This window comes from Prionailurus viverrinus, chromosome C1 (genome assembly GCF_022837055.1).
Source record: "Prionailurus viverrinus isolate Anna chromosome C1, UM_Priviv_1.0, whole genome shotgun sequence".
NCBI lineage: Eukaryota > Metazoa > Chordata > Mammalia > Carnivora > Felidae > Prionailurus > Prionailurus viverrinus.
In genome coordinates, this window is record NC_062568.1 from 176,077,691 (window position 1) to 176,093,230 (window position 15,540).

Consider the following 15,540-nt stretch of genomic DNA (forward strand, 5'->3'; position numbering starts at 1 on the left):
CTCCCTCTCCATCCTCACTTCTCACACCTCGGTCTCATCAAACTATGAGTATCACTGAACTCTCAGTTGGTCGGCAGGCCTTGAGAAATGAATTGCCAGGAGGACACAGGCTCTGATTTGGGACTTGAGCTTGTCCCCTTTTTTGGTATTATTTTCCACCCAAGCATCAAATAATATAAGTGGAAGAGTAGTTCTGATTTTAAAGGAAAATTACATGTTTTGACTCAAAATTAATCTTTGTTTTCTCTCATCTCTGTGGATAATCATAATATGTCAGTTTACACCCATGTGCTGGTGGGAGCCTATTGGGTGCCAGGCCACCCTTCAGAGAGGGTCCCTTGGGTGGGTCAGCAGTGTGGGCCCAAAAGCATAGCCTCAGGGATGTGGCCTTGATGACCAAAGCTGAGACCACACACTTCTCTGGACCACAGTAACATAGCTACAGAACTAAAGCTGAAAAGGTCCCATCAAGGTGGATGAAAATCAGAAAAAATGAACAGGACAGGTGAGCCTCTGTGGGGAGACAGAGCATGAGTGTGGAAGGTGGGCTTGTCTCTGAGTGTGGGGTGGGCTCAGGCTCAGGGACAGGCTGGGAAGGCCGGATCCATGGTGGAGTTTTAATGTATATGTTGATGGGTGGGAATGATCACCTATTCAACACACTGGAGCCCACCATGTGCCAGGCTGTGCCCTGGGTATTAGGGGACATAGAGAGCCCCCACCCATCAGGAGCCTAGATTACAGAGAAAGGCATGTAACATGACAAGATACCAAACAGTGTGGGAAAATGCTCAGCTACATATCAGGTTATACTCCCTCTCAAAAACCTTCCAAGGCTCCCCATTACCCTCAGGGTAGTGTTCCAGTTCCTCTTCTTGCTATTCAAAGCTCTGGCTTACAACTTGAGTTTCATTCACAGCTTGCCAGCACACCTCTTCCCCTGTGAGCACCCTCTCCACCCCATCTGCTTCCTACAACTTTACACCTCATGCTTCAGTATGAACAGATCAACTGCATCCATGCTTCTATGTCTTTGTTCATCCTTTTTTTCCTCTTCCTGGAATGTTCTTCCATTTTGTCTCTAGATGGTGAATTCCTATATACTTTTCAAGTCCAGTGGAAACATCACACCTCTGCTTCACTGTCCCTGTTCTCCACCTTAGATAGACCTGCTTCCTCTTTACTGGATACCTAACTGCATTTTGCACACACCTGTAGCATTGCATGTCCCATAGAGTATTGTCATGGCACTTTGCACATCTGGCTTCTCCACTAGACAGGTTTCTCCTTAAGGGGCTACGTTGGGTCACTCCTGTACCTTTAGTGCACAGTGCACAGCCTAGCAGGGAGTAAACCCTAAATAAGCCCCAAATGTATGAATTCTAGAATGGTAAAACTGAAGAAGCCCCTAAGAATTATTGACTCAGCCCCTTCACGTTTAGGAAAGAACAGTGACAGCCAACCAGAAATTCCCTTCCCATCTGGCCAGCATTTGCAGCCAGCAGGACTATCCCAAGGAGGCTTCGGGGAGGAAGTGGGGTTTGAACTTGCTTTTAAAGGACATGTAGCTCTTAAATGGGTGAAACAGAAAAAGGAGAGAGGGTATTCCATGTTGGAGATAGGGTGGAAGGCAGGAGGTGGGGCCTAAAAAGACACATTCTGAGGCAATGACATTCTGATGTTTAGAGCAATGGAGATGGTAAGGAGAAGACCAAAAGTTCATTTTTACTCATCCAACACTCCCCAAGCTCCTAATCCATGCCAGGCCTGAATTTTGCTCAGGAGTTCTAGAGAAAGAGCAAATGCATTAAACTCACAGTCTAGTGAGAAAAACAGGTAGGAAAAGAACTACCTAGAAAAAGTGTACCAAGGGTGAGGCACAAAGTACTGCAGGAGCCTTGAGGAGGAAGAAGCTTATTTTCTGGGAAGTCTGCTTCCCAAGTGAGTCTGGAGAGGTGGAAGTAGGCATTATAGGAAGAGGAACAGAGGCCCGGATGTATGGGGTATTTGCCTTCCAATGCCTTTTCTCTCTCTTTGCCCCCATCTTCAGTTACAGAAGCTCTTTATCAGTCATTTGCACATTCACACTCCTCCATGGCCACTGCATGCCTTCTCTCATGCCACCATCTACCTAGGGCTGCCCCACTTGTGATTGTACTGAGCTTGCCTCTCTAGGGGAAGTACACCCTCCTTTACCCCCATGAAAACATACCCATCTACTTCTCATGCTCCCTTTGGTATTAAGAACCACAGCCCTCAATGACATATGAATGGCACCCTATAATTTGCAAAGCTCTCCCCTAACACCCATTTACCAGAGTCTATGAGGCAGGAAGGACATGGGCTCTTTTCCCTATTTTAGAAATGAAGAAACGGAAGATAGAGAGAAGGGAGGGGACTTCAAGAGCACATTGCCTGTAAACAACATTACAAGCGTGTACTCTGGGTTGTAAATGGGTCCTGAGGCCTAGGAGTATCTCGTCCATGCTAGACAGCTTTGGCAGGTTAGCTGGGTCCTGCAGTGAGTGGAATGTCCAACAGCGAGGCCTCCTGGTCGGGGAGAGATGTTGGGGCAAGGTGTCCCTTTTGTGTACTGCCACCTTTTACATTTTGACCTTATTCATGACTCCTCAACAATGAAGGAAAATGGGTACCCCAAGGTCAGAGTGTGAGGGGCTCCAGAAAGTTGCTTCTTCAGTCCTAACTCAAACAGCCCAAGAGAGATTCTGTATGTATGGCGTTCACCACTTTTCGTGCTTTGTAATTCTTATTATTTTGTGTATTTCGTGCAACTGTCTCCTTTACTAAATTGTAACCAACTTGATGATAACATCAATGTCTGACTCATCTTTGTCGTCTCCAGAGGCCATGGGACCATACCTAATATCCAGCACCATGACTTTGTAAATTACAGCAGGCAAAGAGAGACTGCTGTAGGTACATTTACTCATATCATTTCACCTCACAACAGCCCTGCAAGATTGCAATATTTTATCCCCATTTTACAAATAAAGCCCATAGAGGTTAAATAACTTTCCCAAGATAACACCTCTCCTACATAGCCGACCTGGGAACTCTGGTGAGTTCTTCCTGGCTCTAAAGCCTACCCTTTCCACTGCAAACAAATCTTAGTCCAATACATGAATGAATGGCACATCAGCTCATCAGCCAACAACATAACAAACAAGGTCCTATATGAGGGAAAATGCAAAAATGGATAAAACTTGGTCCCTGTCCGCAAAGGAGCTCATAGTCTAGCAGGTGAGCTAACAGAGAGAAGGCAGGTACTGAAGAGTAGTGTTAAGGGCATTGTGTTGGGTGCTCGGTCCTGAGACTCAAGTATGCATCCATCCATCTAGCAGTCCTTTGTTGAGTTTTGATGCCTGCTTTGAACCAGACCCTGGGTTGGGTTTCTGGGACACAGAGAAGAGGAAGACAAGCCACTGCTCCCAGGAAGTCAAAATTCAGTGGGGGAGATAGACACGCACAGAAAAGATTTCAATCTGGTGTATATATGTGCTGTCTTTCTTCTCTCTTTCTGTTATCTCCTCTTTGCAGGAAAGAAAAGCCCCCTCCCTACAAGTACCCACTCACGCGAGGCCCAGCCAGGAACCACCCCAACGGCAAAGGGGACAAGAAGAGCTCAGTGAACCACAAAGACCCTTCAAACTCTTTTTAAGGACGTGGAGTCCAGGGAGGTCTTGTGGAGGCGGGAGCATGCATTTTCTGCTAGGGCATGAAATTAATCACCCTTCTCTAGTTTCCAAAATAAGGGGTGTGAGATAATGAATAAGCTAGGGAAAGGGAAGGAAAATATGAGAAATTTCATCATCAGTTTTCCCTTTTACCAATGGAAAATCAATTGTGGGACTTCAGCATAAGGCTCAGGAACAAAATAGGAGGCTCAAACCACTCAAGTACAGATGCTATTTTCCACAGCACAGAGATCCTCACAGGAAGAGGAAAAGCTACACACCCCTTTTGAGAGGTTTGTCACATCTCAGGTCAGTGCTTTGGAAGCCCCTTTACCTTTTAAAGTTGTAGAGCTACTTTGGGACTAGGTGACGGTTGTTTACAGTTTTAGAAGTGCACTGTCCGTGCTCACTGATCCAAAACACCATCAACAACACGTACAACCCAAAGACGAATGTACTGCTGGGAACAATGGGACAGAATTTTTGAAATCGCAGCGGTCTGAGGCATATTATCACTGTGCCTATCAGCCGCATGCATTTCCCAATGACCTGGGGAGCTTAACTGAAACCTTAGCTCCAAAGACAAAAAGTATTGGTCACTGCTTGGTTCACATCGCCAGATTCCAGTGTCACACCTGGCCACTGAAGACGTGGGCATGGATACTCTGCGATGGGGGGAGGCTGGTCGCCAGGTAAAGGAGATGTAGAAGGCAAGAGAACGCCCCCCCTTGCCCGCCAAGGCAAGGGGATGATAAAATAAATCAGCAGCAGTAGCAATTCCCAAGGTGGGAAAGCTAAATCTTGTGCATTTTTCTAAAGAGTAAAGTGCCTTTGTATGACGAATAGGTCCAGGGGAGTCTGCTCCCTTCCTGTCTGTGAAGCAGCAAGCTGAGTCACCATGACAGCCTGCTAATTAAAATGACCTCCCGGAAATGAGGATTTGGAGATAGGGAGAGGAAGGGAGGCTCAAGGGAGATAGGGCCTTTAGCACAAAGCTCCAGTTAAGCATTCTTTTGCTTTGGGTTGGAGATTTTTAAGTTTGTTGCAAAAATGGAAAGCAAAGCTTATTCTCTCTTTGCTTATTGGTTTTCAGAAATGATAACAAAGAACCACATGTTAGTTGGCTACAAATGTTGTGTTGTATATACAGCTTCTCCTCTGGGTTCTTATTGTCCAGAGGGACACAAATAAAGTGGTTTATGCAGCTCTTCTGTTGCTCTGAACGTTCTTGGCGCCCTTCCCTTTAGGTCTTCCACTCCCGCAAGAACCAGCCAGCCAACCCAATCTGGTGTAACTCGCACTTTGCTGTCAGGGTCTCTGTCATTTGGATGAGGATGAACAGTCAAGACTTGACTTTCCAGCAGTTCCTGTGTCACAGTCCTGGGGAGTTTAGCTGAGTGCAACCAGCTCAATGTGAGCCAAGAGCATGGCAGGTCTTTCAGAAATGACAGCGTCTCTGGAGACAGCATGAACAGAGGCAGGCTGCAGAAAATAGGCATGGTGACAGTCCAGATCTATTTTTCCTGGTCAGACTGTTTCCATAATGTTGTGGCCATATTTAGGCCCCCCACTTTTTAAAAACTGCATTCATTAATTGGATCACAGGCCTCACAACCCCAGGCATGCTGGCGGGTTAAAACTCTGGGATCTAACTCTGCATCCAAACCTTGTTTCTGTCTTTTAACATCTGTGTGATCTTGGGCAAACTATTTTATCTGTCTGAATCTTAGTTTCCTCACCTGTAAGACGGTAACAGTGAGACCTGCCTTATTACAGTTGTTATGTAGGTTTAACAAACTGAGGGCTGGGAAGTGTCGGCAAGGGTGGTCAATAAGAGACAGCTGTATTATTTGGGATATGACCAAGATGGTGAGGTGTCTGCAAATAATTTCCCATTGAAAACAGATGAGGAGATGAGCTGTTTATCCCTGAGATGAAAAATAAGAGGGAGCGGAAGTAGGAAAGTGAGATCACAATGTCTAAAAAGCTGAAAGAACATCTTGGACGTTCTTTTTGTCCAAAAGAAACAAACCTGTTCTGTGTTGCCAAAGGTAAGAACCAAATCCAGGGAGGTAGTCTCAATAAGACAGATGTCAGCTCAAAATATGAGGAAAACTTTCTAGCGAATAGTTTCTGGCCAATGGATGGGCTTTGTAGGGAGACAGCAAGCTCCCCGTTATCAGATGTGTGCAAACAGTCTTAATGAACATCTTTCATGGAAGAAATGGAAAGGGCTCCTTCCCTGGGAGGATGCTGGATGCTCTGTGGCATCATCTCCTGGTCTATAACTCTGGAGGGGAATGGCATGAGGCAGGTGATTACATTCTTGATGTCAAAGAATGGAGTTTACAGTATAAAAAGTATCATCTAATGCTAAACAAATGATATTAAATGTCTCTGAATTACAGCATATGGACCCTGCTAACATTTAGAATTCCTTAAGAGGGAAAAATGCATAGCTATGAGGCAGACTGTAGGATATGTTTGCAATAGGATTACTGCTTCTTTCCATTGGTGGAGCAGAGAAGAAAGGGCTATCCAAGAGACCAGGGGTTGCCAGTGGACCTCCCTGTGACCTTGGCCTGTTCAGCAACTCCCCAGATTTATTGGACCAAGTTATAACTATGGTCTCACGTTACACAGGAAGGTTTTCAGCAAGGAGATAGACAGAAGACAGCACCCATCTGGCAGGTGAACCAGCCAGAAGCTACTAGCTGCCCCAGCCCCAGCAGGGGGCGCTCCAGCCTCTCTTCTTGCCTGCTCACCCTCGTCTCTGCATCCAGACACAAGTGGGTAGAAAGGGCTACCGACCCAGTGTTCTGAGGAAAGTGAGATATCTCCGCCAAAAGGAAGGGTGGAGAGGGAGAGACATACTGGTCTTCTGCCTGGCCCTCACACATTTTTCCATGAACACTGCCAACTTTGTTCTCCTCTAGACCAGAGGCTCAGAGACAGGACTAAAGGTCTATTTATTGTCAAAAGCTATGGTAGGCAAGCCAGAGGCCACCCAGATTCATTGTGCAGAAGCTCACAGCAGATGCTGAGTCACCTGCCTCTGGTGACAATGCCCGCGGCAGGAGGGGACCTTTAGCTCACAGATTTCCCGGTTGCCTTTGGGGCAGGGGCATGGGATGAGTTTGAGTCCTTTCCAATGATAAATGACATACCTAAGACCTATGTAAGAGGACTCTGGCTCATTTTCCTAAGTAGTAAGAGTAATGCCAACCATGGAAGTCTGGAGTGATTAACATTCATTGAGCCTCAATTCATACACCTGCCGAGTATTTATTGGGCATTTGCTGTGTGCCACACATTGTGCTAGATGCCTTTGCATCCATTGTCTTATTTAATTTTCCCAACGGTCCCTTAATGTATCATTTTTTCACTTTGCCCAGGTGAGAAAATTGAGGCTCCTAAAAGTAAAATCCTTTGTTACCATTCATCTTGGCTAGTGAAAATCTGGATTCAAAACCAGCTCCCTTTCTACTGCTCTATACTGGGCCCTCTCCATTGGTCTCTAGGGAAAATCAAGTCAAAACAGGAGAACAGGTGGAAGCAGAATAACAAGTGACCAATGGCATCACTTAGATGTAGCAGGGAATGGGGAGAGAGGCAGGAAATACGTAAGTTTCTAGGTCGGGTGTATGAGTAAGAATTTCAGGACTTTTTAGCACCTGTTGCTGAAACCTTGTCTTCTTCCTGTCTCTCACTCCCACACACTTGCCTGAGTTCGTGCTGAGCACACCCAACAAGGTAGGGTTTGGGCAAGTGGCCCATTTATCACTTGACGTGCAGAGACTTCTATATCTCCCAGGGCTTCTGGAAGCTCAGCTAGGTAGTCGTTGCAGGACCCATCCAGGCACCCTCTGGGTTACTAACCCCATGCAGATAATCTCCTTTCTTCTGGAGTGTGTGAGCTGACCCTACAGTGTCCCCCAATTGTTGTTCAGAATTCTTCCACTGAGTCCTGCCTCCTGAGCATTTTAAGGGCACCAAGAGTAGAGATCCTTTCCTCATGGTTCAGCTTAGCCAGAGGGGCACCAGAGCAGACAGAAGAAGGGAGACGTTATAATGTCATAAGAGCAGCCTGGGTTTAAAAACTCAGATAAACCAAATGTGAATCCCAGCTCTTCTATTAACTAGCTGTATGGCTTTGGGAAAAGAATTTAACCTCTTTAAGCCCTGGGAAGGATAATCTAACGCCCCTAGTTATTGTGAGGATTAATGTAATGAAATATATGTACAACAGAATGTCTGTAGTTAATACTGTATTGTGCACCTAGACATTTGTTAAGACAGTAGAGCTCATGTTAAGTTCTTATAGCAACAGTAACAACAACAACAAAAACAAAAAACAACAAAAAAGAGGCACAAGGAAACTTTTAAAGGCAACGGACATGTCCATTACCTTGATCGGAGCTGGTATCACAGATGCTTGCATATGTGCAAACTCATCACATAGTATACATTAAATTTGTGCAGTTTTTCTATATCAATTATACCTCAGTGAAAGTTGTCTAAAAACTATAATAACATCTATAAAATACCTGGCATAGAGTAGAACTCTTTCCCCAAAACACCTCCATCCCTATTTGCCCCTTACTTGCTTGCTAAGGTTGAAAACCCCTTCTCTTGGAGCCAAAAATTCTGTTTATGCTCCACTGACATACAGACAGGGGTAAAAATTCTTCCTGAGTAGAGGACAAGGGTGAGAGAAGTGTCCAGAAAAGTGACAGTCACGCTGAGGGATCAGCGTCAGGCCAGGGACCTAGGTTTTATTCATCATCGTGGCTTCAGCATTAACAGAGATCATGCACCAGGGGCTGTGCTCACTGAGTGTGGAATGAACAAATGTTGGGAGTGGGGTAGTGGCAAGGGCCCTGAACCCGTTAGGGAGAGGAGAGAGGCTTTGTAAGTTGGGGCTCTGAAAAGAGGGGGAGATAGTGTTGGGCACAACGGTCCCAAACCTGAATTGAGGCAGGACTGGCAAAACTAAAAAGAGAAAGGAGTATAGGTTCTGCGAGATATCTTGTTTTATTAAAATAACAAAAGATTTTTAGCAGGATTTATTAGAGGCCCTTTCTGTGTTGTCTGTGATTTGCACGCACCTTCTCAGGGATGGTCTCTGAAGTTCACACCGATGTGCTATGCTGGCCGCAACTCAGACCTCCCTGAGCATTCTCCCCTCTGTTACCTCTTCCTGCTGTCACCCAGCTCCCGGCACTTGCGGTAAGCACAGGGCTTACTCCCCATCTTGCAGATGAAGAAACAGATCAGTGCAGTAAAGTCCCTTGACTGTGGTCCACAGCTGGAAAATAAGTAGGACAGGGCCAAGGCAGCAGCCCGCCTCTGCCACACCCCACTGTCCTTGGTTCAACGCCAAACCTCAGTGCTAAGCCTGGCCAGTTCAGAAAGTTACCTTGTGACGCCTCTTCTAGCTCCTTGATGCTCAGAATTTGCTTGTCCCCAAAGACCTGGGATCTATTTTTGGCTGACCTTATGTCAATCTTAAATCCAAATCTGCTTCTCTCCCTGGCATTATCTGTCTGGGTTAATGTCTTCTCCCACCTAGTTGCCCCAGCCAGAAGCCTTGCCATTGGCTCAACTCCCTTCTTTTCCTCTCCCCGCGCAGCCAGCCAGGCCCCAAAGCCCGCTGCTTCTGCCTCTGTGATATGTCTGCCTGCAAGCGGAGTAAGGGAGTGACTCTGGAGTCCCTAGACTTGAGATTTAATCTCAGCTCCACCACTTGCAATTTTTGCCTTGTGAGTCATTTAAAGCAGTTTACTTTCCTCATCATTAAAATGGAGAAACACTTCCAACAGTCTTGCTGTGCATCTTCCTTCCACTCTCCTTGCCTTCCCATTCACTCCCTCCTGTTCACTCCCGCCATCATGTCCTACCTGAATTGCTGTAACAGCCCCTCTTTCCCCATCCTGCCTCCCGATGCTGTCCTGCTAACTTCCTCACTCTCTCTCCAGAGGTGCTTACAGGATCTCTATAAAATGTGACCCCACGTTTGTGGCACCTCTTTCAGATCAAATGTCTAACTCAGGAACCTGGATGTCATCCTAATTTTGTGCCTTTCAACCTCCCTTCTGATCAGCTGCCACATCCTTATGGTTCAGTCTGTTCAGTGTCTCTCAGATCCATCCACCATTTCTACTCTTCTTAACTAAAGAAAATTCTTCTCGTCATTCAAGACTTAGCTCGGATATCCCAGCTCCGTGGCATCCACCCCAGTCCCCTCAGTTGGAATTAAGTCCCTCCTTTCCTTGTGTCCCCAGCACTTATGTCTCTGTTTATCAGTTATTCCACTACCACGACTGTCCTCTCCCCCAGTATCGTTTCATTTCTTAGAGAGCAGAGATTGGGTTTTTCTCATCTCTGTACCCCTTGTAGCGCCTACCACAGTTCCAGACACATCAGAGGCACTCAGTGTGAGTGTAGCAGAATAAAAGAGAGAACGAGTCTCAAATCCCAAACACCATCCTGAGCGTCTCCTCATAACTGGATCCTGACTACAGTCTCCTCTTCCCAAAGCACTGAGCTCTTGGAGACGTTCCACTGCTCAGACTTCCTCCGTGGCTCCCTTTACCTGTGGGACAGAGTTCCAACTCAGCACGAAGGGCGGCGTGGTGTGGTGGAGCGAGTGCTTTGGACCTGGAGTCCTGGACAGTCTTCAAGGCCATACTCACTGGGGGAAGATGGAGGAAATAGATTTACTTCGTCTCTAGTCCTTTCTTGATGGCCAGATTCTTGTTCAGAGCTCAAGGCAATTGGACCATTTTTTCTTACAGCAGCAAAGACAACTATTGTTGCTGCTGCTACTGCTGTCACTACTACCACCATCTACTACTACCACCATCTACTACTACTGCTGCTACTACTACCACCACCACCACCACACCGCTACTGCTGCTGCTACCACCATCTACTACTACTACTGCTACTACCACTAGTACTACTGCTGCTACAACTACTACTACCACCACCACTACTGCTGCTGCTGCTACTACTACTAACACCATCTACTACTACTACTGCTACAACCACCACCACCAGTACTGCTGCTACTACCACCATCTACTACTACCACCATCCACTACTACTACTACTACCACCACCATTACTGTTGCTGCTACTACTACCACCACCATCTACTATTACTACTACTGCTACTACCACCACCACCACTACTGCTGCTACTACCACCATCTACTACTACGACCATCCACTACTGCTGCTACTACTACCACCACCACTACCACCACCAGCACCACACTGCTGCTGCTGCTGCTGCTGCTACTACCACCATCTACTACTACTACTGCTACTACCACTAGTACTACTGCTGCTACAACTACTACTACCACCACCACTACTGCTGCTGCTACTACTACTACCACCATCTACTACTACTGCTACTACTACTACCACCACCACCACCACACCACTACTGCTGCTACTACCACCACTACTGCTGCTGCTACAACCATCTACTACTACCATCATCTACTACTAGCACCAACACTACCACCACCACCACCACCACCACCACACCGCTACTGCTGCTGCTGCTGCTGCTACCACCATCTACTACTACTACTGCTACTACCACTAGTACTACTGCTGCTACCACTACTACCACCACCACTACTGCTGCTGCTACTACTACTACCACCATCTACTACTACTGCTACTACTACTACCACCATCTACTACCACCACCACCACCACACCACTACTGCTGCTACTACCACCACTACTGCTGCTGCTACAACCATCTACTACTACCATCATCTACTACTAGCACCAACACTACCACCACCACCACCACCACCACCACACCGCTACTGCTGCTGCTGCTACTGCTACTACCACCATCTACTACTACTACTACTGCTACTACCACTAGTACTACTACTACTACCACTACTACCACCACCACCACCACCGCTGCTGCTGCTGCTGCTGCTCCTGCTACTATTGGTGCTGCTGCTCCTACTACTGCTACTACTATTCTTGTTCACCTACTACTACTACTACGATAACTACTACTGTGATGACGACTGTGACTACTACCCCCACCACCACTGCAAGTACTGCCGCGGCCGATCTACAGCGAGGGCTACTGTTTCTGCTGCCGCTGCTCTGCCCTTACCGAGCACCCGCTCAGTCCCAGGCCCTGCACGGTTGCTTTGTCTTCCACAGTCTCACAACAACTCCCAGGAGAAGCTCAGGAGGTGAAGGAATCTGGCCGAAGTGGCAGTGCCTGGATGTCACCAGCCTCCGGGGCTTCTGTTCTTTCCATTTTCCCTCCACCTTTTTGTGTGCTGTCCCAAGACTGACAAGACAATGGATATTTAATTACGTAAAGCGTTGGTTTATAAAAAGCCTCCGGGAGCTCACTGGCTCGTGTTTGTTCCCGTCGTGGCCTCCTTTTGCCTATTCCTCTGAGCCCAGCCCTAGCATTCTCCTCCGTAGCTGGATGTCCCTGCGTGTCCTCCAGGCCGGAGTCTCTTCGTTTGAACAACTGCCGAAATGTCTTAACAGGCAGAGAGAGAGCTACCCTTGGACTTGTAATGGCAGGAGAGATGTCGGCCTGGGGTAGTAGAGAGGAGGCCTAGCCCCTCTGTTAGCACACCCCTGACCCTATTCCTGCATTAAAAAGTAGGGACTGGTCACCAGCGACAAGCATTTGTCCTTCTAAATATCCCAAAGACTTCCTCTCCCTCCACCCCAACCCACTCCCCACCCCCAGAAATCAAACTGTAAAGTCAGAAGGCTTTAAAGACACAGCCATTAGGAAACCGGTTCTGCTCCCAGCTCTGATACTGTATGGCTGTGTGACTTTACATAAACGTCTTGCCCTGTCTTGAGTTATCCCGGAGCTTCGACTGGTTTCAGTTTCATATTCTTTGATATGGGAGCATAGTCCTCAATCAACCTACCCCTGGGTATTGTGAGGATCCGGACAGGAAGAATGGGAAAGTACAGTATTGTGAAAAAATATTTCCTACTATTTTCTCCCCTTCTAAGAACTAGCATCTTATAAAGTTTCCCTCTTGGTCTATGCCTTGCCTTTGACCTGGGTCATCCTGCCATTCATTCATCCAACAAAATATACCAAACATATTATGTTTGCCAGTCGTTTCCCATTCCTCTGCGGCCCTGATGCCTACCTGTCCTTCAAGACTCCTCCTCCAGGAAGTCTTCCCTGATCTTCCAACCCTCATAGATAACTCTTCCTCTGAGCTGCTAGAGAACTATTGTCTAAACATCTCATCTGGCACTTAGTAATAGCTTTGTATTTCACTTTTCTTGTGTATCATCTCTATCTTCCCAGCTCAACTTTGCATTGTTCTTGGGGTCTCACTCATTGCTCAGGTCCCAAGGCCGAGCACAAGGCCAGGCAGAGAGTAACCCTTCCCTGAGAGTTTGTAGTATGCTGCTGCTGCTGCTGCTGGGAATGAAGCTGGGGGTGGCTTCTCTGAGCAGAACATTTCTGTAAGGCTGATGCCCACCCCTTCTCCCTTCCTCTAGAAGTTCATAAATAAGGGCAAGCCCTGACACCTCTGGGCAGAGTGGAACAAACCTAGCTTACAGGCCCATACAGGAAACTGTCGGACTTTAAGGCTAAGGGCATCCATGAGAAAGAGAAAAAGAAAGAGGGATGGGGAGAGGCTGGGAGAGATGAAAGAGAGAAATCAATTATGTAGGATTTGCGAGAGAGAGAGAGAGAGAGAGAGAACTTATATATTTACATTGTGTGTAAGGCTTTTATAACTTTTTAATGTTTGGGTATGAAAATGCATGGTTTTTCAGTTGTGAATGTTTATGCGTGCTTTACTGAATATAAGTGACATATCATTGCAGATTCTAAGCACATTTTTACATCAACTCCTACTCAGAGGTCCTAGGTTAAGTTTCTGTTTGAAATTCTATCTAATCTCTCAACATTTCATTCATATTAATGGGTCACCGCCTATGCCCAGCCTCCCTGGGACTGTGCCCAGCAGGATGTCAAGGCCACCTTTCCTTCCCAGTCTCAGGGAAGGCTGATGTGGATCCCAGCCAGGCCAGTCCCTGGGGTGGGAAGCTTGCCAGGATCCCTTTGCCTGACCCCGTCAGGGGGTGAGCTCATGTTTAGATCTCTTCCCTGTATCTCAGCCTTGGTGTTCCTGTTTCTCTCTTTCTCCTTCTTCAGGCCAGCCTTGATTAAAGGTAAACAAAACAAAACAACACTGGTGTGGTGTGGTGTTAGGAAGGAAGAGGCTGCTCCCTTAACTCCCCCCTCCCGGCACCTCTCCAAATTTCTCCCGGACTGCTGAATGCTGTGGCTCCAGCACGCTCGTTTCTGTTCCATTTTAGAAGCACTCACTGAGGGTCTGCTCTAAGCAGAGCTGAATACTGAGTGGTGGTCCGAATGGAGGTACACAGCTGTGAAATAAATACTTCATTGCTCTGGCCCATAGAGCAGCTCCAGGAGGCTGGAGACTCTGACTTTGTTGAAATGCAAATACGCAGGATGGGGACTTTCCTGCAAGAAGCCTCGTTCATCACGCATGCCTAAATTCATTCTTTAGTAAAGTTTAACATTTATTCTTTCATTCTTTTGTCCATTCATTCATTCATTCACCCTTAGGCAGGCCAAGTGGTTTGTTAGAAACCCAGAAACCTGGATTCAAGCCTGAGTTAGCGGCCGTCATCTTTGCCCTCTGAGCCTCAATCTTATCTGTGGAATGGAATGAAAGAATGATTTCTGGGGAGCCTGGGTGGCTCAGTCAGTTAAGCATTTGACTCTTGATCTCAGCCCAGGTCTTGAGCTCAGGTCTTGAGTTCAAGCCCCACATTGGGCTCCGCAATGGGCATGAAGCCTACATTAAAAAAAAAAAAAAAAGGACTGATTGCTCTTCCTGATCCACAGGATTACATTCAGGAACTTCAGGGGAAATGGCTGTAGTGAACATCCTCTGTATACAGCCATTCTACATACAATAGGAGGGGAGGAGGGCAAGGGACTTTGAAATGATGCATTAGATAGAGCCAGAAATGGAAGCAAAAAAATATCTAATTCCAGTCCCCTAGCATTTACACACCTTTAGAAAAGTCACTCTCCCTCTCTAAGCCTGTTTGCCCATCTATAAAATGAGCCTGTTGAAGTAGACGATCACTGAGGAGTTTTGCCATTTGGGGATTCTAGGAACTCCTCCTCCTAATCCAATCTCCTACCCTGAAAGATGGTCTCATAGTGACCTTGGAAACACATCAAGTTGCTAGATACTAATGCTATAGGCAGGATGTCTAGGTAGTAAATTTTCATACTTGGCTCAGCAGCATGGTGGTGATGCCAGCTTCCCAAAGATTCTCTCTGCCCTCAGACCTGATGCTGAACCAGACACCTCTGGAGAGATGAGACCAGCGGGTGACACGGCAAACCTTGCATACAGAAGGTGCAGTGCTGCGGACCTAATTAACATCACCGTGTAATAGACACCATGGAGCACGCTTGAGCTGCCTGACAGAATAAATAAAGCAATGCTTTATCTTAAGTCTTGGTTAACAGTGAGTAACAGACTTGTGCATTATTTACTACACTTCACTGCACAGACCTGCTATGGCGGCCCTAGACCCCGTGAGAAGGCACACCCTGATTTCAAGGGTGTGCATTATAAATTGCTTGCCAAGCAACTGGAGTATTGGGACCCTGCCTGGGTGTTGTAATAGACCTGTGTGAAGAGGTGGGCACAAGAGTGTGGCTCTGGTGTCTTACAGATCCGGCTGAGATCAGCTCTGCCACCATGTGACCTTGAGCCACCTCTGTGAACTTCGGTCTCTTTACCTA

The 15,540-nt window shown here is 46.8% G+C and overlaps 1 protein-coding gene across 3 annotated transcripts in view; it reads left to right on the plus strand.

The window, feature by feature from the left end:
- The window catches only part of LOC125172450 (BEN domain-containing protein 5), a 1,495,630-nt gene extending 1,480,418 nt beyond the window's left edge, over positions 1–15,212 (plus strand). Inside the window, exon 13 of one of the 3 annotated variants that reach the window (XM_047870552.1) lies at positions 15,077–15,212. In XM_047870552.1, coding sequence (XP_047726508.1) covers positions 15,077–15,185 — 109 coding nt within the window. In that variant the 3' untranslated portion in view covers positions 15,186–15,212. Of the gene's footprint in view, positions 1–3,558; positions 4,800–15,032 lie in introns of those variants that run through there. The other 2 variants (XM_047870553.1, XM_047870551.1) reach the window with 2 other exon arrangements.
- Positions 15,213–15,540: the final 328 nt, after the last annotated feature.